Source organism: Trichechus manatus, unplaced genomic scaffold (genome assembly GCF_000243295.1).
Source record: "Trichechus manatus latirostris isolate Lorelei unplaced genomic scaffold, TriManLat1.0 scaffold00272, whole genome shotgun sequence".
Classification (NCBI taxonomy): Eukaryota; Metazoa; Chordata; class Mammalia; order Sirenia; family Trichechidae; genus Trichechus; species Trichechus manatus.
The window spans coordinates 1846804-1872840 of NW_004444208.1; the positions used below are offsets into that span (position 1 = coordinate 1846804).

The 26037-nt window shown below is 36.8% G+C and overlaps 1 protein-coding gene across 2 annotated transcripts in view; it reads left to right on the forward strand.

Annotated features, from left to right (window-relative positions):
* Positions 1 to 26037, forward strand: part of SMAD2 (SMAD family member 2) — a 96098-nt gene that overhangs the window by 44916 nt on the left and 25145 nt on the right. Inside the window, exons 3-6 of one of the 2 annotated variants that reach the window (XM_004389975.2) lie at positions 17293 to 17382; positions 18423 to 18616; positions 19615 to 19749; positions 24283 to 24357. In XM_004389975.2, the coding sequence (XP_004390032.1) occupies positions 17293 to 17382; positions 18423 to 18616; positions 19615 to 19749; positions 24283 to 24357 (494 nt within the window). The remainder of the gene's footprint in view (positions 1 to 17292; positions 17383 to 18422; positions 18617 to 19614; positions 19750 to 24282; positions 24358 to 26037) is intronic. The other variant, XM_023724956.1, reaches the window with a different exon arrangement.

Genomic DNA, 26037 nt, shown 5'->3' on the forward strand with positions numbered 1-26037 from the left:
AGGGTGAGGGTTATTCACTAACTAGATAGTAGACAAGAATTATCTTAGGTGAAGGGAAGGACAGCACACATTACAGGGAAGTCAGCACAACTGGACTAAACCAAAGCTAAGAAGTTTCCTGAATACAATCAAAAACTTTGAGGGACAGAGTAGCAGGGGTAGGGATCTGGGGACCATGGTTTCAGGGGACAGCTAGGTCAGTTGGCGTAACAAAGCTTATTAAGAAAATGTTCTGCATACTATTTTGGCGAGTGGCATCTGGGGTCTTAAAAGCTTGCAAGCAGTCTTGTAAGATGCATCAATTGGTCCCAACCACCTGGAGTAAAGAAGAATGAAGGACACCAAAGACACAAGGAAAGTATTACCCCAAGAGACAGAAAGGGCCACGTAAACCAGAGACTTCCGTAAGCCTGAGACCAGAAGAACTAGATGGTGCCCAGCTACCACCCATGACCACCCTGACAGGGAACACAACAGAGAGTCTCCGATAGAGCAGGAGAAAGGTGGGGTGCAGAACTCCAATTCTAGTAAGAAGACTAGACTTAATGGTCTGACTGAGACTGGAGGAACCCCAGAAAGCATGGTCCCCAGATTCTCAGCCCTGAACTAAAACAGTTTCTGAGGCCAGCTCTTCAGACAGGAATTGGACTGGACTGTGGGATATAAAGGGATGCTCATGAGGAGTGTGCCTCTTAGCTCAAATAGATACAAGAGACTAAATGGGCAGCTTCTGTCCGGAGGTGAAATGGGAAGGCAGAGAGGGTTAGAAACTGGTTGAATGGACATGGTGATCAGGGGTGGAAAGGAAGGAGTGTGCAGTCACAGTATGGGGAGAGCAATTAGGGTCACATAACAATGTATGTATACATTTTTGTATGGGAGACAAACTTGAAACGTAAACTTCATCTAAACTACAACAATTAAAAAAAAAAAAAAAAAGTGGTACAGGCACTTTACACCCCAGGGAAACTCCCTTTGCATCGGATCAAGGATGTGACTGTAGTAAGGGTGTTACAATCCCACCCTAATCCTGTTTAACATAAAATTACAAAGTGAAGGACTCATGGGATTCATGGCGCAGCCAAATTGATACATTTTTGGGGTACATAATTCAGTCCATGACAGTTACCAATTTACTTGTCCAAAGAATTTTTTTTTCTGTGAACATGACTCTTAACTGTGAAACCTTTAGTTTTTATAATTAAGTACATCCTGTAAATGTTTTAGGTATCTGGGATACTCTGTTGAAGTTAATTGTTTTAATTTTGACTTGCTTTGTTTCATTGGAGCCCTGGTGTTTCAGTGGTTAAGAGCTACGGCTGCTAGCCAAAAGGTTGGTGGTTCAAATCCACAAGCTGCTGCCTGGAAACCCTACGGGGGCAGTTCTGCTCTGTCCTGTAGGATTGCGATGAGTTGGAATCAACTAGAAGGCAATAGATTTTGTTTCATTACTTGTTTCTTTTTAGTAACTATATGAGGCAGCATAGTGTTAGTAATTAAGAATGCAGCCACTGTCCCTGCCTTTGCTAGCTGTATGATCTTGTGCATTTTACTTTATCTCTGCATCTTCATTACCTCTTTGTCAAATGGGGATGATAATACCTTCTTCTTAAAGTTGTTGGAGGATTAAGTGATTTAATGTTTGTAAAGGCTTAGTGTTATGCCTGGTACATAATACGTGTTTGATAAGTGTGAACTATATAGCTGTAGGTCCCTAAATGGTGCAAACAGTTTGCATTTGACTTCACCAAAACATTGGCGGTTCACACCCACCCCATGGTGCTGCAGAAGACAGACCTGACGATCTCCCATAAAGATTACAGCCAAGAAAACCCTGTGGAGCATTTCTACTCTGTAACACATGGGGTTGCCTTGAGTTGGAATTGACTTGCTGGCGATGGGTTTGGGGTTTTTTTTGGTATATAGCTACAACACTCATATCTAGAGAGTAGAAAGTTCAGTATTTTTTTCACCAGTGTTTGCTTCTTTAGGTGTATTTTTTGAAACGTTCATTTTGAAGAAGTAATTTTGTGGTTGATAGTCACCAGTATTTTTAATCACAGTTGTTAGATGTAGGTCGTGCCTGAAATTCTTTGACCTTTCTGTAGGTAAATGATATTTTCGCTTGTGGTTCTTATTATTTAGGAAATTAAAGATTGGTTGGAAAAATAAAATATGAAGGAACTAGGTTAAGTAACTACAAAGTATAACTGATAAAGATGAGAATTGTGAGGAGGCACAAACAAGGTAGATGAATGCTGTAGGTGTAAATGGGTTGTTGAGTTTAGAACTGGAATGATCTGGGAAAATTTTTTCTGGCATTCTTATTTTGCAAATTTTCAACAAAATTATTCAATTGTATCATTTAGCAAATTGCTTCTTATCAATTGGGAACAGAACATAGTCAAGTAAATACCGTATTTTAACACAAATAATGCGCACCTTCTGTGTTTCTTTGCCATCCACGCCCTCCCCCTGCAAGGTATTTTTGTAAGCACTGCTATGCCAATTTTTTTCTACATGTTGCTATTAAAAAAAAATTAGCATAGCGCATTTATGAAAATAACTTGCAGCGGGGGGCAGGGGGGTGCAGTTGGCAAACGTAGAAGGTGTGCGTTATTTGCATAAAGATGTGGTACTGGTTTAATAAAACAAAAAGTACAGTGGTTCTAAAAATTCATACTCTAGTGACTTTTTCACATACATTTGTGGATTGATACATGAATTTATTAACTCTCTACTTCACCTGCCCTGTTTTTTTCTTTTATCCCCAATGTTTACATTTTAAAACAAAAGTCGAGGGGTGGGGGAAGCATGGAGAGATGTATGGAAGCATTTGGATTTTAGAAGATACTTCCTTACGTACTCCTTTATTAAATCTCTAGGATTTTAACCGTCAATTACCAAAAAATGTTGACGAACCCAGTAATAAAGTTAATGGTAATGTAGATCCCTATACACTTACTTCTTTCCTTGTCTGTGTGTACATAGAGTAAAAATTAAGCTGAAGCTGTCTTTAATGAGACCATTCTAAAGGGCAGTGTTGCAAAGTAGCATCTACAATGGGATTATCATTTTTCTTATAGTTTTATTTAAATCTCAGAGTTACAGCATTGGGGTAGATAGGGATAGTTCAGATCTGCATGCAAAGTAACTATTACTACTTATAATACAAAGGATTTTGCTTTTGTCCAACCAGCAGTCACTGAAAGAATATGACAAAAATAGCTGCTGTTGGACTAACCCTTGCACAGATGATAAATAAAATCATCTACCTGAAGGCATTGTAGAAGAAACTGGAGTGAAATCAACCTTTTCAAAAGGGAATAGTAATGGATGAGTTCCTTTTTTAAGACTTTTTACCTGAAGGCATCCTACTTGACATCTTGCTAGACAGCTAATATTTGGATAGAAACTTGTTGTCTTATTCCCTTGAGGAACCAGAAGAGAAAGTTTGGGATGACAACAGAACCTGGAAAAAGAGAGGGGAAATGCTGGAAAAGAGATAATCACCGAGAAGGAGCCACAGATTTTGATATATAAACTCTACTCAGGTCTCTAACTGACCCTTGAACAACACATGCGTGGGACAAAGTTCAAGCAGCACAGCTAAGGCTAAAAGAATAAATAGAAGTTTCATCTGTTACCCACCACAGGGATGACAGTTAGGAGTTTGCATCTGTCATGGATTGAATTGTGTCCCCCAAAAAATGTGGGTAGCAACTTGGCTGGGTCATGATTCCCAGTATTGTATGATTGTGTTATCTGATGTGATTTCCTTGTGTGTTGTAAACTCTACCACTATGATGAGATTATATGTGATCTCCTCATGTGTTATAAATTCTATCACTGTGATGAGGTTGACAAAATTAGTGTCTTAATGCAATCTCTTTTGAGATATAAAAGAGAGAAGCGAGCAGAGACACCTGGGAACCTCATACCACCAAGAAAGCAGTGCCAGGAGCGGAGCATGTCCTTTGGACCTGAGGTTCCTGTGCAGAGAAGCTCCCAGACCGAGGGAAGACTGATGACACGGACCTTCCCCCAGAGCCGAAGGAGAAAGCATTCTTCTGGAGCTGATGCACTGAATTTGGACTTGTAGCCTACTGGACTGTGAGAGAATAAACTTCTGTTTGCTGAAGCCATCCACTTGTGATATTTCTGTTAGAGCAGCACTAGATGACAAAGACAGCATCCAGCCAGGTTAACTGCTTGTTTAAATAAACAGAAACATTCTTTGGAGGAATATAACAGAATCCAAGGTCCCTACAATATATCTATTACTCATGATGTCTAGGTTACAAAGCCAAATAAAGAAACAGTAAAACATAAGCCATACTCAAGAGACAAGACAGTTAATGGAGACTGGTTGCAAGTTGAAGCAAATGTCAAAAATAGTAACAAAGATTTTAAAGCAATATATTAGAAACATGCTCTAGGACATAAAGAAAAATATGCATGTAATGAGGGAAAAGATCGGAAATCTTGGAAGAGAAATAGAACTTATAAAAAAGAACCGAGCAGAAATTCTAGGTGTAATATTAGAAGTAAAAAAAATTCACTGAGTCAGCGAACTTGAAGATACCTGTACCCATTGCTCTTGAGTCCATTCTGACTCATAGCGACCCTGTAGGACAGAGTAGAACTGCCTTATAGGGTTTCCAAGGCTGTAAATCTTTATAGAAGCAGACTGCCTCATCTTTCCCTTGCATGGTGGCTGGTGGGTTCGAACTGATTACCTTTTGGTTAACAGCCAAGCTTGAAGATAGACCAGTAGAAATTATTCAGTCTGAAGTATATAGATAGAAGAATATTAAAAACAAATGATTAATAGAGCATCGTCCTTATGGGTTGAATTGTGTTCCCCCAAAAAATATGTGTCAACTTGGCTAGCCCATTATTCCCAGTATTGTGTGATTGTCCACTATTTTGTCACCTGATGTGATCTTTCTATGTGTTGTAAATTGTACCTCTGTGATGTTAATGAGGTGGGATTAGCAGCAGTTATGTTAATGAGGCAGGACTCAAATCTACACGATTAGGTTGTGTCTTAAATCAGTTTCTTTTGAGTTATGAAAGAGAAACAAACAGAGAGACCGGGATCTCATACCACCAAGAAAGCAATGCTCGGAGCAGAGCGTGTCCTTTGGACCCGAGGTTCCTGTGCTGAGAAGCTCCTAGCCCAGGGGAAGATTGATGACGAGGACCTTCCTCCAGAACTGACAAAAAGCTTTCCCCTAGAGCTGGCACCCAGAATTTGGACTTCTAGCCTTCTAAACTGAGAGAATAAACTTCTGTTTGTTAAAGTCATCCACTTGTGGTATTTCTGTTATAGCAGCACTAGGTAACTAAGACAGTCATTGATCTGTGGAGCAATATAAAATGGTCTAATGTAAATGTGATTGTATTCCCAGAAGGAGAAGAAGAGGAAAACAGGACAGAAAAAAATACCAAAGAAAATAATAGTTTGGAAAGCTTTCCAAACATGGTGAAGTCATACAGTTATATATTATAGAAGTTGAGTTAGCGTTGATGTTGTGGTCATCCTGCTGCAGAGGCTAGATAGACTCCCATCCAAAACTTGGTTTTGATGTGATACTGATGATGCCACACACTCCCCAAGAGTGTATGAAAAGATTTACTACTCATATAATGAAGCTTTCCAGGGAGAGGAGAGCAAGGTAGGTTCCCAAGTTGGTTCAAAAATGAGAAAGCAGGGAAAGGAGATTAATTTGGGATTTTATGGTACTTAGGGGCTAGGGCTAGGATAAGGGTTCCTGTGCTTGTTCAAGTTCCAAGGCTTGCCTAGTTTGAAGTCCCGCTAGCACTAGAGGAGAGAGCAACTGAAATTTCGGGCAGCATGCCCAGATTTGAAGCTGAAAGGAAAGGGGAATGGTGGCATTTGAAAGCTATTGGCAATCAGTTGTCAGAAATGGAATCGGATTCTTTATTACGGTCAAACAGGATAAATCAAAAGAAAACTGCACCTGGATGCATTGTAGTCAAACTGATGAAAGAAAATCTCGAAAGCAGCCAGTGAAAAATGGCACATTATGTAAGCAGGAGAATAATGTGAATAACAAGTGACTTCTCATCAGAAGTCGGGGGCCAGAAGATTGTAGAATGACATGTCCACTCATATCTTCAATTCATTATTTAAGTGGAGGACCTAGCTAGTGCAGTGAAGTCAGGAGAAAGAAAGAAAAGGCATACAGATCTGAAAGAAAGGATTAAAATTCTTTCATTTTGTAGATGACGTTATTCATGTGGGGAAATCTTAAGGAATCTACAAAAAGAGCCAGTAGAGTTAATGAATAAATTTAGCAAGTTAATAATATGCATGCTTAAGTGTCTTGGTTTGAAGTATCTGCAACTGAAGTTTTAAATGTAGAGTGAAACCTGTGAGAGCTGGAACTCGACGAGACTTGTTTTCCTGGGTCTTGCAAGTTTTTCGCTTTTGAGAGAGTTCAGTCTTGACCCCTTTTCTGTTGCCCATTTTAGTGGAAAATATTTGAGTTTTCCTTCTCTGACAGGTTTCTGCCTTACAGAGGTTTTACTATATCAAAAAATAAGATGGATTGATGGATAGATATATGATAGTGCAAATAAAGCAGAAAAGTTAATTGTAGAATCTAGCTGATGAGTAGATGGATACTTAGTCTACAGTTTTAACTTTAATGGATGTTCGAAAATGTAATATAAAAAAGGGAAGGGGATGGAATGTATGTGCACTGAGGTATGTGAAAAGTTGGAATAAATACATAGAAATAGTTGAAACGTTTTTCTGAAATCTTCCCCCCAAAACCTTGCTTGATTCTTATAAATGATTCATGTAAATTCTAATAAATTGATTAAGAAGGTTCGTGAACTGTACAGGGTTCAAGCAAACTTTTTTTTTAAATTGTACTTTAGATGAAGGTTGACAGAACAAATAGTTTCTCAGTAAACAGTCAGTACACATATTGTTTTATGACATTGGTTAACAACCCCCTGACATGTCAACATTCTTCCTTCTCAACCTTGGAGGACTTTTTTTTTTTTTTTTTGGTGAAAATATACGTAACCAGGGATACACCGTTTCAAAAATTTCTACATATATAATTCAGTGACATCGATTATATTCTTCCAGTTGTGCTGCTATTCTCACTATCCTTTTCCAAATTATTCCATCATCATTATCTTTAACTCACTGCCCATTAGGCTTCCTATCAAACCTTTTCAGTTGCTGTTGTCAATTTGATCTCACATAGATAATTCTTTTTTTTTTTTTTTTGTACCTTAGATGAAGGTGTACAGAACAAAAAGTTTCTCATTAAACAGTTAGTACACATATTGCCCTATGACAATGGTTAACAACCCCATGACATGACAACACTGTCTCTTCTCAACCTTGGGTTCCCTATCACCAGCTTTCCTGTCCCCTCCTGCCTTCTAGTCCTTGTCCCTGGACTGCTGTGCCTCATTAGTCCCACTGAGCTAAAAGGTGTCCGGGGGCCATACTCTCAGGGTTTCTCCAGTCTGTCAGGCCAGTAAATCTGGTTTTTTTGTGAGTTAGAATTTTGTTCTACATCCTTCTCCAGCCCTGTACAGGACTTTCTGTTGTGATCTCGGTCAGAGCAGTCAGTGGTTGTAGCCGGGGACCATCTAGCACCATTTCAAAAATTTCTACATGCAAAGTTCAGTGACATCGACTATGCTTTTCCAGTTGTGCTGCTATTCTCACTTTAGATGAAGGTTTACAGAACAAAATAGTTTCTCATTAAACAGTTAATACACATATTGCCCTATGACAATGGTTAACAACCCCACAACACAACAACACTATCCCTACTCAACCTTGGGTTCCCTATCACCAGCTTTCCTGTCCCCTTCTGCCTTCTATTCCTTGTCCCTGGACTGCTGTGCCTCATTAGTCCCATTTGGTTTTATGGGGCTGTCCACTCCCGGGCTGAACGGTGAACCTCAGAAATGACTTCACCACTGAGCTAAAAGGGTGTTCGGGGGCCATACTCTTGGGGTTTCTCCAGTCTCCTTTAGGCCAGTAAATCTGGTCTTTTTTTTGTGGGTTAGAATTTTGTTCTACATCCTTCACCAGCTCTGTCCAGAACCCTCTGTTGTGATCCTGGTCAGAGCATTCAGTGGTGGTAGCTGGGCACCATCTAGCTGTGCTGGACTCAGTCTGGTGGAGGCCTTGGTAGCTGTGGTCCGTTAGTCCTTTGAACTAATCTTTTCCTTGTATCCTGTTCTCTTCACTCTCCCTTGCTCCTGAAGGGATGAGACCAGTGGAGTATCTTAGATGGCTGCTTGCAGGCTTTTAAGACCCCAGATGCTACTCACCAAGGTAGAATGTAGAACATTGTCTTATGCCAGTTGAGCTAAATGTTCCCCGAGACCATGGTTCCCACAGCCCTCTGCCCAGCAATTCAGTCCCTCAGGGAGTTTGGATGTGTTTATGGAGCCTCCATGACCTTTCCTTGTACAAGTTGTGCTGGCTTCCCCAGTATTGTGTACTGTTTTACCCTTCACCAAAGTTACCACTTAACTATTGTCTATTTAGTATCCCTCCCCACCCCGCCTATCCCTCATAACCAACAAAGATTGTTTCTTTTTGTGTGGTTTACACAAACTTTTATAGTACAATGAGCCATTAAAATTCTTCAGTATTTTGTGGCAACTCCATGTGTGTCATAGTATAACTGTGCTCCATAAGGTTTTCTGCGGCTGATTCTTTGGAAGTAAATTACCAGAGCTTTATTCCGAGATGCCTCTGGAGAACTCGAACCTGCAACCTTTCCGTTAGCAGCCAAGTGTGGTAATCGTTTGCACCACCCAGGGACTCCTTATTTCATGAAAATATCAATAATCTAGAAGAATTTGGAATAAAGCTACTCCTGACATCTCTGGGCATATATATGAACTTATTTTCATTCTGTTATTGATTAGGAAGACAATGTTAGTATACTTCTAACAATTTTGTTTTGTACATGTTCTACTTGCAAAATCATACAAGTAAGAAAAGAGTACCACATGAGTACTGCTGTACATTGCAGTGATACACAATGCAGTGTGTATCTGGCTGAGAGCTAGATGCAGCTCAGGTACCTGGAGTCTGTGCAGGTTCTGTTCTATTCTGTTTTGAAACTTGGAATGAAGCCCTGACATCTTAGGATGTACGTTGTGATGACTGAGTTTTGTTTTTGTTTTTTTTTTAATAACTTTGCTTAATATTTCATTGCAACAAGGTAAAATTGAAAAACATTTTGTACTGAGTAAAGGCTTAAGCTGGTTAAGGACCCTATTAAACTGTCTTCAAATTTCATTACTATAAATTATGCCTTAATTATGAAGGAATGTAAGCAGTTGTTAGTTATTAATGAGTCAACCTTTGGAAACAAATCATCTTCCACATTTCTCTATTATTTTTATTGAAGAATATCCTGAGTTCTCAAGAGAGAGCTAACATTTCCAAATACAGCAGTTTCACAAATAGCATTTGTAACTACTTGTTTCTTAATTAGGATTGTCTACAATTTGCATCCAGAACAAAATACAGGAAAAAATTGGATTCTGAGGCAAATAATCCAGTGTTTATGCTATGAAAAAACTAATTGATTCATTACCTTGTTTACTAGGTGGTGGGTGTACAAAAACCTTTGGGAGCTCAGGGTCTTATGGGGGAAATACAGTGCGGTTAGAATGGAGTCTTTAAGGAAGAGCGAGTGATTAAAACTGCTGAGCTTATCAGGAGAGGCTTCATTGATTTAAACCCCCCAAACTAGGTCTTAAAAAATTATCCAGTTTTGAAATAGTTTGCTAGGCATAGCTAAAGAATGAATAATAAAGTCAAACAAAAGGTGGCTTGAAAGGGGCAGTTGACATAAGTGTACATGGTGACAAATGGGTACGGAGGCCCGTGTTAGCTAGAGAGGTCATTGTGCCAGAGAAGAATGAACAGGGCCCAGGTGGGCATTTTGCTATTACTTGTCTCCTATAGTAAAGCCCACCGTGAGCTGAAATGACACAGAATAGGAAATAACAATCTGTGCTGCTGATGCTTAGTTATCTGTTAGAAGTGTATCTTTTTATAGAAATGTCAAGGTGACATTGACTTGCGTTTAATTCCATGACAATAAACCAAACCAAACCTGTTGCCATCGAGTCGATTCTGGCTCATAGCGACTCTGTAGGACAGAGTAGAACTGCCCCACAAGGTTTCCAAGGAATGGCTGGTAGATTCGAACTGCCGACCTTAGCAGCTGAGCTCTTAATAAACACTGCGTTTTTTTTTTTTTTTTTTTTTTTTTAATTTCATTTGTTTAATTTTCGTAAAAGGCGGTATCTTCCTATGGTTTTAAGATATGCACGTATATATACATAAACGCGTGCACGTACATGCAGACATATGTCCATTGAAAAGTCTCCCTTTCCTCCTTCTCCCCACTTCAGGTAGCTACTGTTAATGGGGTGTGCCTGCGTGTGTATTTCCTTTTTGTGTATATAAGCATATTTTTACCTGTCACCTCCCCATCTGTTTTTTCTTTTTACATAACTACGTACACTGTTCTGCGCTTGCTTTTTTTACTTAATCTGATATTTTAGAGATCTTTCCCTATCAGTTCACAGGGAGCTTTCTTTTCATATACTAAATTACCATATGAAATTTTTTTGTTGCTATTTTCTATTCTGATGTTTTTTGGTTATTTGAGTTCTTCAGTGTTTTTTCCGGTTTTTATTTTTTTAGGTAGAATTTTTCATATTGTGAAGTGTACAGATCATAAGTGTTGAATTTAATTAGCTTTGACAGATGCACAAACCAGCATATCAAGATACAGAGCATTTCAGTCACCCAGAAAGTTCCCTCATACTCTTTCTTACTCAGTCTTTCTCTCCAGAGGCAACCGCTGAGTTGTTTTCACTTGCAGTTTGTGTTTTGACTCCTTTAGAAATTCGTATAATAATGGAGTAATTTAGTGTCTAGTTTTTTGTGTTTTTAGCTTCTCTTGGTAAACAGAATATCTCTGAGATTGGTCCGTTTACTGAGTTTATCAATCTTTTTCAGGATTGTTTTGACTATTCAAGATCCTTTGCATTTTCATATATGTTTTAATCAACATGTCAGTTGCTAAAAATAATCTTGCTGAAATTATAATTGTGATAGATCTGAAAAAAAAATAGGTCAAATTAGGGAAAATTGACACTGAACATTTTTGAGTTTTCTAATCTATGAGTATAGTATATCTGTATATAATTTGGGTTATTTAATATCTTCCAGCAAGATTTTTAGTTGTCAGTGTACAGGTCTTCCACATCTTGTGTTAAACCTTTTTTCTAAGTATTTTTCTTGCCTTATTGCACTGGCTAGGACCTGCAGTGCAGAGTTGATTAGAATGAATCATTGTTGATAAAAATTAAATCATTAATTTAAATATTGATTCCTTTCTCATGTAAACATTTCAGCTATAAATTTCCCTTTAAGCACTATTTTAGCTTCATTCCACACATTTTTTGATATGTTGTAGATTCACTGACATTTAAAGTATTTTCTAATTTATTTTGTGATTTCTTATTTGACCCATGGTTTCTTTAGAAGTGCATCATTAATTTCCAAATACTTGTGCTTTTCTAACTATCTTACTGTTACTGATTTCTGATTTAATTCCATGGTGGGCAGAGAACATAATCTGTGAGGTTTCAAAATTTTAAAATTCATTTTTTTATGGCCCCCATATGGTCTGTTGTTTTGAATAATCCACATGCACTTGATGAAGGTTCTGTAAATGTCAGTTAGGTTAAGGTGGTTGACAGTATTGTGCTTATATGTGTGTGTCTGCGTGTAAATTTTTTTTGGTCTAACTGTCCAAGTAGTTAACTGAGATTACTCTGATTTGTTCATTTTTTCCTTTAGATTTGTCAGTTTTTGCTTTTTGTATTTTGAAACTGTGTTTATAGCAGCATACACCCTCTTATGAAATGTCTCTTTTGATATCTGTTAATATTCTTTGTCTTAAAGTCTGTTATTTCTGAGATTTTCTATGTCTTTCTACTTAAAGTACATATCCGGTAGACATTTTTCATCTTGTATTCATTATGATAAATTTCTGCCTTTTGATTTGAGTATTTGTTGTATTTATTTTTAGTATTATAATTTTGTGAAGGAGATATTAATAAATGAAAGAGAACTGAGGCTTAAATAAATATAACTAATGATAGCAATTATAAAGTGTCTGAGTAAGGGTTGGAATCCAGGTCTGTCTGCCTCTAGATTGATTACGTGTTGTTTTTCTTTATTGTGCTTTAGGTGAAAGTTTACAGCTGAAGTTAGTTTCTCATACAAAAATTTATACACACATTGTTATGTGACCCTAGTTGCTGTCCCTATAATGTCACAGCACACTTCTCCTTTCCACCTTGGATTTCCCCTGTCCATTCAACCAACCCCTATCCCTTTCTGCCTTCTCATCTCGCCTCTGGACAGGAGCTACCTACTTAGTCTCGTGTATCTACTTGAACTAAGAAGCACACTCTTTACGAGTATCATTTTATGTCTTATAGTCCAGTAGTGTCTTGTAGTTTTCTTTGTATAGGTCTTTTACGTCTCTGGTTAGATTTATTCCTAAGTATTTCATCTTCTTGGGGGTTGTTGTAAATGGTATTGATTTGGTGATTTCCTGTTCGAAGTTCTCTTTGTTGGTGTAGAGGAATCCAACTGGTTTTTGTATGTTTATCTTGTATCCTGATACTTTGCTGAAATCTTCTATTAATTCCAGTAGTTTTCTGGTGGATTCTTTGGGGTATTCTGTGTATAAGATCATATCATCTGCAAATAGGGATACTTTGACTTCTTCCTTACCAGTTTAGATGCCTTTTCTTTTTCTAGCCTAATTGCTCTGGCTAGGACCTCCAGCATACTGTTGAATAAGAGTGTTGATAAAGGGTATCCTTGTCTGGTTCCCCATTCTAAGAGGAATGCTTTCAGATGCTTTCCATTTAGGATGATGTTGGCTGTTGGCTTTGTATACATGCCCTTTATTATGTTGAGGAATTTCCCTTCTATTCCTATTTTGCTGAGAGTTTTTATCACGAATGAGTGTTAGACTTTGTCAAATGCCTCTTCTGCATCAATTCATAAGATCATGTGGTTCTTGTCTTTTGTTTTATTTATGGGATGGAGTACATTGATTGTTTTTTTATTGGTGAACCATCCCTGCATACCTGGTGTGAATCCCACTTTGTCATGGTGAATTATTTTTTTGATATGTTGTTGAATTCTATTAGCTAGAATTTTGTTGAGGATTTTTGCATGTATGTTCATGAGAGATATATTGGTCTGTAATTTTCTTTTTTTGTGGTGTCTTTACCTGGTTTTGGTATCACGGTTATGCTAGCTTCATAGAATGAGTTTGGAAGTATTCCATCCTTTTCTGTGCTCTGAAATACCTTTAGTAGTAGTGGTGTTAACTCTTTTCTGAAAGTTTGGTTGAATTCTCCAGTGAAGCCATCAGGGCCAGGGTTTTTTCTTTGTTGGAACTTTTTAATTACTTTTTCGATCTCTTCTTTTGTTGTAGGTTTTTAGTTGTTATAGGTTTATTTGTTGTTTGTGTTAGTTTAGTTAGGTAGTGTGTTTCTAGAAATTTGTCCATTTCCTCTAGGTTTTCAAATTTGTTAGAGTACAATTTTTCATAGTATTCTGTTATGATTCTTTTAATTTCTGTTGAGTCTTTTGTGATACCGTCCATCTTATTTCTTATTTGGGTTATTTGCTTCCGCTCCTGTTTTTCTTTTGTCATTTTGGCCAGTGGTTTATTGATTTTGTTGATCTTTTCATAGAACCAACTTTTGGTCTTGTTAACTCTTTCAGTTGTTTTTCTGTTCTTTATTTCATTTAATTTTGCTGTAATTTTTACTATTTGCTTTCTTCTAGTGCCCAAGGGCTTCTTTTGCTGCTCTCTTTCTATTTGTTCGACTTGTAGGGTTAATGTTTTGATTTTGGCTCTTTCTGCTTTTTGGATGTGTGCATTTATTGCTATAAAGTGACCTCTGAGCACTGCTTTTGCTGTGTCCCAGTAGTTTTCGAGCAAGGTGTTGTTCAGTTCCCATGTGTTTGATTTTTTTTCCTTGCTTTTTCTGTTATTGATTTCTGCTTTAATGGCTTTATGGTCAGAAAAGATGCTTTGTAATATTTTGATGGTTTTGATTCTTTTAAAGCTTGCTTTGTGGCCTAATATGTGTTCTGTTCTGGAGAATATTCCATGTGTATTGGAAAAGAAAGTATACTTGACTGCTGTTGAGTGGAGTGTTCGGTATATGTCTGTGAAATCAAGTTGGTTGATTGTAGCATTTAGATCTTCCATGTCTTTACTGAGCTATATTCTGGATGTTCTGTCCTTCACCATGATTACGTGTTCTTAATGACTACCATTTATTATTCTTTTATCCCTTTAAAGGCTTGACTAAAACACAACTTAACCTCTTCATGCTGTATTTTAGATTCTGGTTCTTGTGTTAGTCTCAGAGTTACTTGAGTGAAATGTTCTTATTAGTGTCATAAAAGCCAGAATAGCCTCTTGATCTACATTTTTTTTTATTATGCATTATGTGAGGTTTACAGAGCAAATTAGTTTCTCATTAAATAATTAATACACATATTGTTTTGTGACATTGATTGCCAACCTCGGGATGTGTCAGCACTCCCCTTCTCGACCTTGGGTTCCCCATTTCCATTCGTCCAGCTTTCCTGTCCCCTCCTGCCTTCTTATTCTTGACCCTGGGCTGGTGTGCCTGTTTAGCCTTGTATACATGGTTGAGCTACGTGTGTTATTGTTTGTTTTATAGGCCTGTCTAATCTTTGGCTGAAAGGTAAACCTCAGGAATGACTTCAGTACTGAGTTAAAAGGGTGTTCCGGGGGGGTCATACTCTTGGGGTTTCTCCAGCCTCCATCAAGCCAGTAAGTCTGGTCTTTTTTTTTTTTTTTTTTTGGGGGAGTTTGAATTTTGTTCAACATTTTTCTCCAGCTTTGTCCAGGACCCTCTATTGTGATACTGTCAGAGCAGCTGGTGGTGGTAGCCAGGCATCATCTAGCTATGCTGGACTCAAGTCTGGTGGAGGCTGTGGTAGTTGTAGTGCATTAGTCCTTTGGACTAATCTTTCCCTCGTGTCTTTGGTTTTCTTCATTCTCCCTTGCTCCAAACGGGGTGGGACTAGTAGATGTATCTTAGATGGCCGCCCACAAGCTTTTAAGACCCCAGACACTACTCACCAAAGTAGGATGTCGAACATTTTCCTTATAAACTATGTTATGCCAGTTGAGCTAGATGTCTCCTGAGACCATGGTCCCCAGCCCTCAGCCCTGTAACTAGGTCCCTATGGGAGTTTGGGTGTGTCTATGAAGCTTCTATGACTTTGCCTTGGTCAAGTTGTGCTGGCTTCACCAGTATTGTGTACTGTCTTACTCTTCACCAAAGTAACCACTTAATCTATTATCTAGTTAGTGTTTTTCTCTCCCCACCCATCCTTGTAGCCATCAAAGATTTGTTTTTTTCTGTGTGTAAACTTTTTCATGAGTTTTTATAATAGTGGTTTCATACAGTATTTGTCCTTTCGTGATTGACTTATTTCACTCAACATAATGCTCTCCAGATTAATCTGTGTTGTGATATGTTTTGCAGATTCATCATTGTTTTTTTATCATTGCATAATATTCCATTGTGTGTATGTACCATAGTTTGTTTATCATTCATCTGTTGATGGGCATGTAGGTTGTTTCCATCTTTTTACTATTGTGAATAATGCTTCAGTGAACATGAGTGTGCATGTCTATTCGTGTGACGGCTCTTACTTCTCTAGAATATATTCCTAGGAGTGGGATTGCTAGATCATATGGTATTTCTGTTTCTGACTTTTTTAAAGGAAGCACCATATCGTTTTCCAAAATGGTTGTACCATTTTGCATTCACACCATACCCCCCAAAAAAACCAAACCAGTTGCCGTCAAGTCAGTTCCAACTGATAGCGACCACATAGGGTTTCCAAGCCTCTAAATCTCTCTGGAAGCAGACTGCCACATCTTTCTCCCGTGCAGCTGCTGATGGTTTTGAACTGCTGACCTTTCAGTTAGCAGTTGATTGCTTTAACCCATTGCGCCCCAGGGCTCCTAGTTGGATCATGAGCAGTATTAAATTTGAAATTTAATCAGTCATTTACTTGTATTTTCAGAAGTTCTTTAGAAATGTTCTGTCCCCCTCCTTGAAATTTTTCTGATCTTGTAATATGTGAGAAATGTAATTGAGTTTCTGAAATTACCTTTGAACTCTTAAAAAATAAAAATGTACATACAGTTTATGACGTGAATGAACCTTGGCAGTCAGAATTTCCATTCCAAACTGCCTTTTACATTCTTTGCTCCCTTCTCCCACAGACCAGAAGTTACTTTGAAATGAAGTAGTTGAAGGGAAAATAGGGAGAATTATTCTCTGGGCTGCCCATGTTCTGGAAAGAAATGTGGAAGAAAGATTTTGAGGTCTTTCTGTTCTTTGTTTTTCAGGTGTTATTGATTTAAAAAAATATTCATATATATGAATTCATGTGTGTGTATATATATAACATTTTCCATATTCTTTTAGGAAATTAGTGTTTTCACGTATTTGTTTAATCTTTGTAGCAATTCTTAAAACTTTATAAGGTGGTTAACTATGTTAGAATGACTTGCCAGTCTACTACTTTTCCTTTTTGTAATAAAGAACGGTAATGATTTTCATATAAAATTGAATATATAAGTATCTCAGCCAAATAACCTGAAAATCTTAACTGTGGCTATGTATCTATTTTAAGTTGATTTTTAAATATATACATATTAAACATACCAGTTGACATTCATTTTAAAATTAGATAAGTTTTTGTTTTTTGGTGTTGCTTTTTTTTTTTTTTTAAATAAAACTGGATTATAAAATGAAGCACTGTTAGTACAGCTAATGGCCTAGGTATCAGATCTTTCATTTTGGGTAGAGGAAATTGGAAAGGGCATTATAGCTATGATTTCATTAAACTAGAGAGTATTGGTGTTCACATTTTAAAAACATAATCATAACTTACTTAGAGTCACATGTTCCATTTTATTGGCTTCCTTCATATAGAAAATATAGTTACCAGCACTAAATGCCTGTGAAAAAGTGAAGCAGTGTATATTTTCTGGGTGAAGGAAGTATTCTGTACATTTTCCATGTTTACATCATGGTATTTTGAATAACCATGCTTCCATGTTCACATCAATTTTTTGTTTTTCAATTTATGCACAGCACTTGCTCTGAAATTTGGGGACTGAGTACACCAAATACGATAGATCAGTGGGATACAACAGGCCTTTACAGCTTCTCTGAACAAACCAGGTGAATATTCTGCCCTCTGTCGAATCCTAGAGATCTTGTGGGAGGGGGGATGTTTTGGAGGACCTATAGTGGGTTGCTTAGTATAATTTTTGCCTAGGATGTTTCCTTTATGTAAAATACGGCATAGCATTTAAAGTATTTGCTTGCCAGTTCTGAAAGTATATTAAATGTTTCAGCTGATGTTTTGATCAATGAAGTTCTATTTTTGAATCTTTAAATCATTGCATCCCCTAAAGAACAGGAACTTTGATAACTATATACTCATTTTAGTTTGAGATTCTACTCTCTTGTCGGCCTAATTTTTTAGTAGTTACGTATCCAGTTTGCTCTAAATTTCTTGCTATCATCTAAATCTCATCTTCTTTATGCTAATAAATATATAGAGTTATTTACTGAACCCCTTGTATCACAATTATTGCTAGGCTAACTTGTTTTTTATGTTTTTTTTTTTTTTTTTAATCACCTTATTCTCTTTTTTGAGCATATTGGTATTTGTCCATTTCATCTCATCATATTCATCACCATCTGCGTTTATGTGTGAGCTATATAAATATACCTCAGTACTCAAAATAGTCACAACTGGGTAATGAGTTACATTAGACTGAGTAAGTTACTATCACATCATTGTTGGTATTTACCATTCTTCACACTAGTTCCTTTTTTTGATAATTCAGCCACCTGCAGAATTAATGCCCTTTAAAGCATTCCTCCGTAAGAGTTCAATTTACTGAAATGGAAGTTGACAAAAAGTTTTTCAAGTCACACTGTAAGCTATTCTAAAAATCAGTTTTTTTCTAAGTGGGTAGCCATTCATTTACATTGAGTCATTTATGTAGCATATTTATAAGAAACTTCTAGTACTGCTGCTGATTTTTGTATCAGATCCATTAAATAGTACACATTTTCCTTCCTTATTTCCACTAAAACTAACTAAATGTCTGTCATTCCTTTCTTTATGCTCTTCGTGTACTAATCTAGCCCATTTGACTATACCTTTTTTTTTAAAGTTCCCTTGTTTCTTTTCCCGTTACTTTTCACAGGTCTCTTGATGGTCGTCTTCAGGTATCTCATCGAAAAGGATTGCCACATGTTATATATTGCCGATTATGGCGCTGGCCAGATCTTCACAGTCATCATGAACTCAAAGCAATTGAAAACTGCGAATATGCTTTTAATCTTAAAAAGGATGAAGTATGTGTAAACCCTTACCACTATCAGAGAGTTGAGACACCAGGTAGGGAAATTGCAGTTTTTCTTCCTTGTTTTAAATTAAATGCTTGAATTTAAGTATATCTAGGTACGCTTGTGACTTAGAGAAATTTTACTATAAAATTCTAATAAATTACCCTAAATTCAGTATATTACTTGGTGGTAATTAAAAATACTATTTTTATATTTAAATTTTCTTCATGGAAAAACATATCTTAGAAAGATGTATCTGTTTCTTATTATTCAGCATCAAGATACATATCCAGGAAATACTGATCCTACAGATTTGCAGTTTGGCTTAGAATTAAACTTACATACCTCTGTACTTCTTTGATACAGTAACTGTTTTCAAGCATTTTCCTCTTTGAATGGCTTTAGAAGTACTTTAATGACATGATTTGTATATAAACAGTTTAGTAAAGCCTATACCAAGACTTAGTTTACTTAGTTAGCTGTGTATTTGAAACTGGTTTTTTAAAAAAATTGTATCTGGTTTTTACAAATTCAGTCAAGTTTTTTCTCAGCTTTTCCAATGGAGAACTTAGGAACTTTTATGGTAATATAATACCAGAATCACATTGTCCCCAGAACTCTGAGATAAATCGAGACTTGGAAATTTAGATTGTAGACTACCTGGTAACTTAAAGCTGTAATTAAATTTGTCAGTTTCTTAATAACTAGCATAATATCAAATAGGTGGACTCTGAAAGTAATTGCTATCAAGTTGATTCTGATTTATGGTGACCCCATACATATCACAGTAGAACTGTGCTCCATGGGGTTTTCAATGGCTGGTTTTTTGGAAGTAGATCACTAGGCCTTTCTTCTGAGATGCCTCTGAGTGGAGTTGAACCTCCAGCCTTTCAGTTAGCATGTTAACTGTTTACACCACCTAGGGACCCCAGATGGACTCTAACTTTTAAAAATTAAGCTTTTTGCTTTTTATTTTTGATGAAAACTTTCTTGTAGAAAATTCCCCCATTTTCTCCTTGCCATTAACTCTAGTTTATTTTACTGTTTCAGTTTTGCCTCCAGTATTAGTGCCACGGCACACTGAGATCTTAACAGAACTGCCGCCTCTGGATGATTATACTCACTCCATTCCAGAAAACACTAATTTCCCAGCGGGAATTGAGCCACAGAGTAATTACATCCCAGGTATTTTTTGGCTTCTGAGTCTCCTAGAGCTTGGGTAGATACAAATTTTGTTCCTAAACATTCAAATATTAGTAAATTGAGGTTTGACTTTTTTAAAAAAGCTTCTGGATTTAGAATAGAAAAGTCTGGTTTGTTGGGTGACTATTTTATGAAATGTGTATGAGTAGTACAGAACATTTTTGTCTTGAGAAAAGTTTTACTTTATATTTCATTTTCTTTTGCAGTGGCTTTAATCAAAGTACTGTGAGGAGCAGAAAAGAAAAGATCTTAGTAAGTTTGTGTTAGTTGTTGAAGCTGAGAGATATGTAGAATGTAAGCAAAATAAATGGTACAGGAAAAAAAGTATTCCTGAAACAAATGTAACTAAGAATTGACCAGATTTTCACCTTTTCTTAGATAGTTTGATTATGTTCAAGAGAAATGTAATATTTCTATAGGAGATAAAATGCAATATTTTAGTTCTGTAGATAAAGCCACACTTAAATCAGAAAACCTCTTGTTTTAGTTCTGTTTCATCTGGGCCTCAGTGGTTCCTGATGAAAAATGAATGTTTCAACTAAATGGTTCTGAGATTCCTTTTCAAACTCTTGTATTATGTGATCCAATAATATTCCTTGATTTAGTAGCTGCACTTTTAATTTTAGCTATTTTCAGGAGAATAAACAGTATTTTCTTACTTTCTTTGTCTCCCTTTTTGTTGTTTTTTTTCTAATAGAAACGATAGATGTGATACTAGGATGATGATTAAGCTGTAAATTGAATTTTTTGGTGTCAATTTTTTTTTCTCCCATTCTAATGCTTCCCTATTCTATTCTTATTTTTATTTTATACAACTGAAAATATGTAAGGAACTTGGAGTTTTAAGTACATTTAAAAAATATTTCTTTAATGTGTCCCATCATGGAAATAATGCTTTGTTTATTGAAGACAATTTTTAAAACATAGGAAAAGAAAGTATTTTTTAAAACACCTAATTTTACAGGTGAACAGTGGTCTCTGATTGTTTTAATGTACATTTCTTTGATTACAGTTTTATGCCAAAAGAGGATTTAAGGCTGCTTTTTGAGTTGCTGGGAAACTAAACTTTTTGAGAAGTTAGGAGAAAAGATGTGATAAACTAGGATGAGGGAAAAAGCGGGACTATAAAACACAGGACATTCCCTAAGTAAAAGAATTGGGCCTTTCTTTGTAGACTTGGCTGGGAGTGGAGTTATGTGTATGCGTATGTGTTGTGGGGAGAGGAGACACTTTTTTGAGGTGGGAGTTAGTATTATCCAGTAATACTTGGAAACTCAGTAGTAAGCATATAGGCTTATAAGATACATACCAGTGATTATTTGGAAGGATGTTAATCAGAATGTTTAGTGTCTTTCACTTATGGAAATGTTTGTGCAGGTTTTTCCTTTATTTGTTTAGATTTGAGTATTTTACAGAACAGATACTCAAAAGTTGATTATACTTAATTGCTTTTCGGGATGATTTAGCTATGAACTACAAACACAATGATGGAGAAAAGGTTTTAATGTAAATAATACACCATCAAAGCTTTTAAACAGTTGTTACATAATAAAATACATAATCCACCAGAACTGATAGGTTTCCAGTGAAACAGCTTATAATGTCACTGTAATTGTGCCACTCCAGCTGGACGGCAAGACCTAAGGATTCATTTTTTATTTCATTTCTAAAGAAGTGTTAACATTTTCTTCAAAATGATAATAGCATCATTATTTATTATTTTATAGATAACTGTAATGGAGAACAGTTACAGAAATACAATAGGATAAAGTTTTTTTTTTAAGCTCATTATTTCTGTTTAGACCTTTGCAACACTGGTATTTAACTGGCAAAACTTAGCTCTGTTTAATTTTATTAGCTTTAACCTTTAAAATAGTACACGATGATATGTATTAGCATTCTCATTTTGTGGTCTTTATTGTTTGACTATACAAAGGTATTTTATTCCCAGAATTTCAGTATTAAAAACTTCAGAGTTTACAATGGTACAACCGCTATGGAAAACAGTTTGGCAGTTCTTCAGAAAGTTAAACATAGAATTATATGACCCAGCAATTCCACTTCTAGGTGCATACCCAAAGACTTGAAAGCAGGGACTGAAACAGATACATGAACATCAGTGTTCATTGCGGTATTATTCACAATAGCTAAAAAGTGGAAACAATCAAATGAATACTATTCAGCTATAAAGAGAAATGAAATTCTGATACATGCGGCAACGTGTGTGAGCCTTGAAAACATGCTGTGCGAAATAGATCAGATACAAAAGGACAAATATTGTATGATCCCACTTAAAACACGAAATGCCTAGAATAGGCAAATGCGTAGAGACCAGCATTTATTAGTGGCCACCAGGGGCTGAAGGGCAGGGAAAATTATTTATTATTTAACTGGTACGAGGAGCCCTGGTGCCACAGTGGTTAAGTGCTGTGGCCGTTAACCAAAAGGTCAGCAGTTCAGATCCACCAGTTGCTCCTTGGAAGCCCTATGGGGCAGTTCTGCTCTGCCCTATAGGGTCGCTGTGAGTTGGAATTGACTTGACGGCAACGGATTTTAAACAAGTTAAATGATACTAAGTTTCTGTTAAGGAGCAGTGGTTAAGCCCTTAGCTACTAACTGAAAGGTCAGCAGTTTGAACCCACCAGCTGCTACATGAGAGAAAGATGTGGCAGGATGCTTCCGTAAAGATTACAGCCTTGGAAACCCTATGGGGGAGGGCAGAGCAGGGCAGTTCTACTCTGTCCTGTAGGGTCGCTTGAGTTGGAGTTAACTCTGTGGCAATGGGGTAAGTTTCTGTTTATTGTAGTTAGCTGCCATCTAGTCAGCCCCCAGCTCATGGCGACCCCATGTACAATGGTATTGGATCATTGTGATCTATAGGGTTTTCATTGGCTAACTTTTTGAAAGTAGATCGCCAGGCCTTTCTTCCTAGTCTGTCAGTCTGGAAGCTTCACTGAGACCCGTTCAACATCAAAGCAATACACAAGACTCCACTGACAGACGGATGGTGGCTGTGCATTAGGTGCACTGGCCAGGAATTGAACCCAGGTCTCCTGCCTGGAAGGCAAGAATTCTACCACTGAACCACCACTGTCCCCTAAATTTATTAGTTGTTGTTAATTGCCATTGAGTTGATTCCACCTCTTAGAGACCCCATGTGTGCATAGTAGAACTGCTCCATAGAGTTTTTCAAGGCTGTGACCTTTCAGAAGCAGATCGCCAGGCCTGTCTTCTGAGATGCCTCTGGGTGGGTTTGAACCACCAACGTTTTGGTTAGTAGTCCAGTGCTTAACCATTTGTGTTACCCAGAATGGGTGACCTTATTAGGGTGATGAAAAACATTTGGAAATGGATGGTGGTAATGGTTGCACAACATGGTGAATGTAATTAATGTGACTGAATTATACACTTAAAATGGTTAAAAGGACAAACTTTCTGTTGTGTGTGTATTTTTTTTTTTTTAATACCACAATAAAATTAAAAAAGAAAATTGAGGGGGTTCTGTTTAAATGAAAACTTTGATACTTAAGTTATAACTTATGGATAGTTTATTGAGGGGAGATTGTAAAGAGTAATGAATGTAGACACTTAAGCCACTTTTCCCCTCCCTCTGTTGATAATTAAAATTTATTTTTAGATAGGTGTCTGCATTATCTTGAATTGCTTAAAACTAACAATGTAACTGTTGAAAATTATTTGAACTCATTTCACCTCCTTGAAGTTATAATTAGTAGAGAGGAAGAAATATTGTCTAAATGATCTTATTTTACATGAAGTTTATTCAGATGCCTCCGTAACATAAACATTTTGTTCATAAAATATGTTGGAAATGGCATGTTAGAATCCTGGTACTTATTTTCAGGGGTATTTTGCCTTGTTTTGTGCAATAGTCTGTATTTGAATTTAATTTTATGCTTCAAACACTGAGGATTCACCAGTTAGAAGTCCCTGGGAACATACACTTTTTAGGATAATTTAGGTTAGACCAGTCCTGAACCACTGTACCATATTTTGCCCTTTAAAACTTAGCATTGGGTGGAAGCCTATATTACTCTCATAATCTGAAATCATGTGAATGAGTGCATGCACGTGTGTTGTGTGTCCTTTAATCATCTCCTAAGTACCCATCCATGAAGTCCATTAGTTAAAGAAAAAATCGTAGGTACTGATGTCTTTGAAACATACTGATTCAGAACTGAAGTGTCTTTCAAGTTATATTTTTGGATCTTGCCCCAGAAAATGTACATATGGGAATTAGCCAGATATGTAAATAATGGCTAAGAAAATATGCTCAGAGAGTTTGATTATAAGTAGAGTGTGTAAGGATTTGCTTGTAAGATTTGAATTGGAACTTAATCAGAAGCTCCTGGTGTACAGTACTTTTTTTTTTTTTTTTTTTTTTAATACTGTTATATAACATTCATATTTGTTACTTGGAGTCTTTGGTTATCTTTGATAGCTCAGAGATAAGGTGGTGAGATTGATTTTACTTGATTTTGTTTTAAACTTTTGTAGAAACACCACCTCCTGGATATATCAGTGAAGATGGGGAAACAAGTGATCAACAGTTGAACCAAAGTATGGACACAGGTAAAAATAACGTTCAGAATTCCTTAGTAATTAGATATACATTTCTTGCCTTGTTAGACGCTCAGAAGAGATGTTCCTAGTAAATGTAGAGAAGTTGAGAAACATACCCAAAAACCAACAAAGAAAAAGAACCCCAGTCTTCTATCTTGATCTAATCATGTCTTAACCATTAATTATCTCCTAATACCCATCCATGAAGTCCGTTAGTTAAAAAAACATTGTGGGTACTACATGTTGTCATTGAAAAAAATAGCATATGCTACTCTATAAAATAATAGTTAGATTTTTCTCTTGTTGGAGTAAATAAAGAATTCAGAACACTTTGTTTTTTTTTTTTTAAGTATTTTTATACTTCTGTTTAAAGTTTTAGTTATTCTATTAATAAGTATTTCTTTGTGATAAAAGATAGTCATTAACCTGCGGACAGATTTTCACATGAATTTTAGGCTGAGGGATGGGAATCAGCTTTTCATTGCTCCTTTAACTTAATGGTGAGTTCTGAATTACAAAAGTTTTACACAAAATACCATGTTCCATTTGTTGATGAGACTTTCCTTTCTCCATTAATTTGCCTTGGCCCTTTTGTTGAAAATCAAGGGATAATATATATGTGGGTCTAACTTTTGGTTTGATGTTAAGCCCTTTAAATGAATTCTTCATTACAGATTTTTCTATTTTTGAGTTTCACAGTTTCCATTTTAAAGTTTTTATCTGCTAATTCGGATGTCTGGTTCCTATGTAGGTCTGCTTCTGTTGACTATTTGTTCTCTTGAGTATGGGTCAGTTTTTCCTACTTTGTAATTGGATTCAGATATTGTGTATGAAATAATAGGATTTTTTTTTATTGTTGTGCTTTAAGTAGAAGTTATAATTCAAGTTAGTCTCATACAAAAATTTATGAATGCATTGTTATGTGACCATAGTTGCTCTCCCTGTACTGTGACAGCACACCCCTCTCTTCCACCCCGCATTTCCTGTGCCTTCTCATCTCGCCTCCAGACAGGAGCTGCCCATTTAGTCTCATGTATCTACTTGAGCTAAGAAGCACACTCTTCACGAGTATCATTTTATGTCCCATAGTCCAGTCAGATCTTTGCCTGAAGAGTTGGCCTCAGGAATGGTTTTAGTTTTGTGCTAACAGAGAGACCGGGGGCTGTATCTTCTGGGGTCCCTCCAGTCTCAGTCAGACCATTAAATCTGGTCTTTTTACTAGAATTTGAGTTCTGCACCCCACTTTTCTCCTGCTCCATCAGGGACTCACTGTTGTGTTCCCTGTCAGGGCGATCATTGGTGGTAGCCAGGCACCATCTAGTTCTTCTGGTCTCAGGCTGATAAAGTCTCTGGTTTATGTGGCCCCTTCTGTCTCTTGGGCTAATACTTTTCCTTGTGTCTCTGGTGTTCTTCATTCTCCTTTTCTCCAGGTGGGTTGGGACCAATTGATAATTGATGCATCTTAGATTGCTGTTCGCTAGCTTTTAAGACCCCAGACGCCACTCACCAAAGTGGGATGCAGAACATTTTCTTAATAAACTTTGTTAGGAAATAATAGTATTGTCAGTTGCCTCATATGCAGTTGAAAGCTCGACAATGAATAAGGAAGACAGAAGAAGAATTGATGCCTTTGAATTATGGTGCTGTTGGCAAAGAATATTGAATATACCATGCACTGCCAGAAGAACG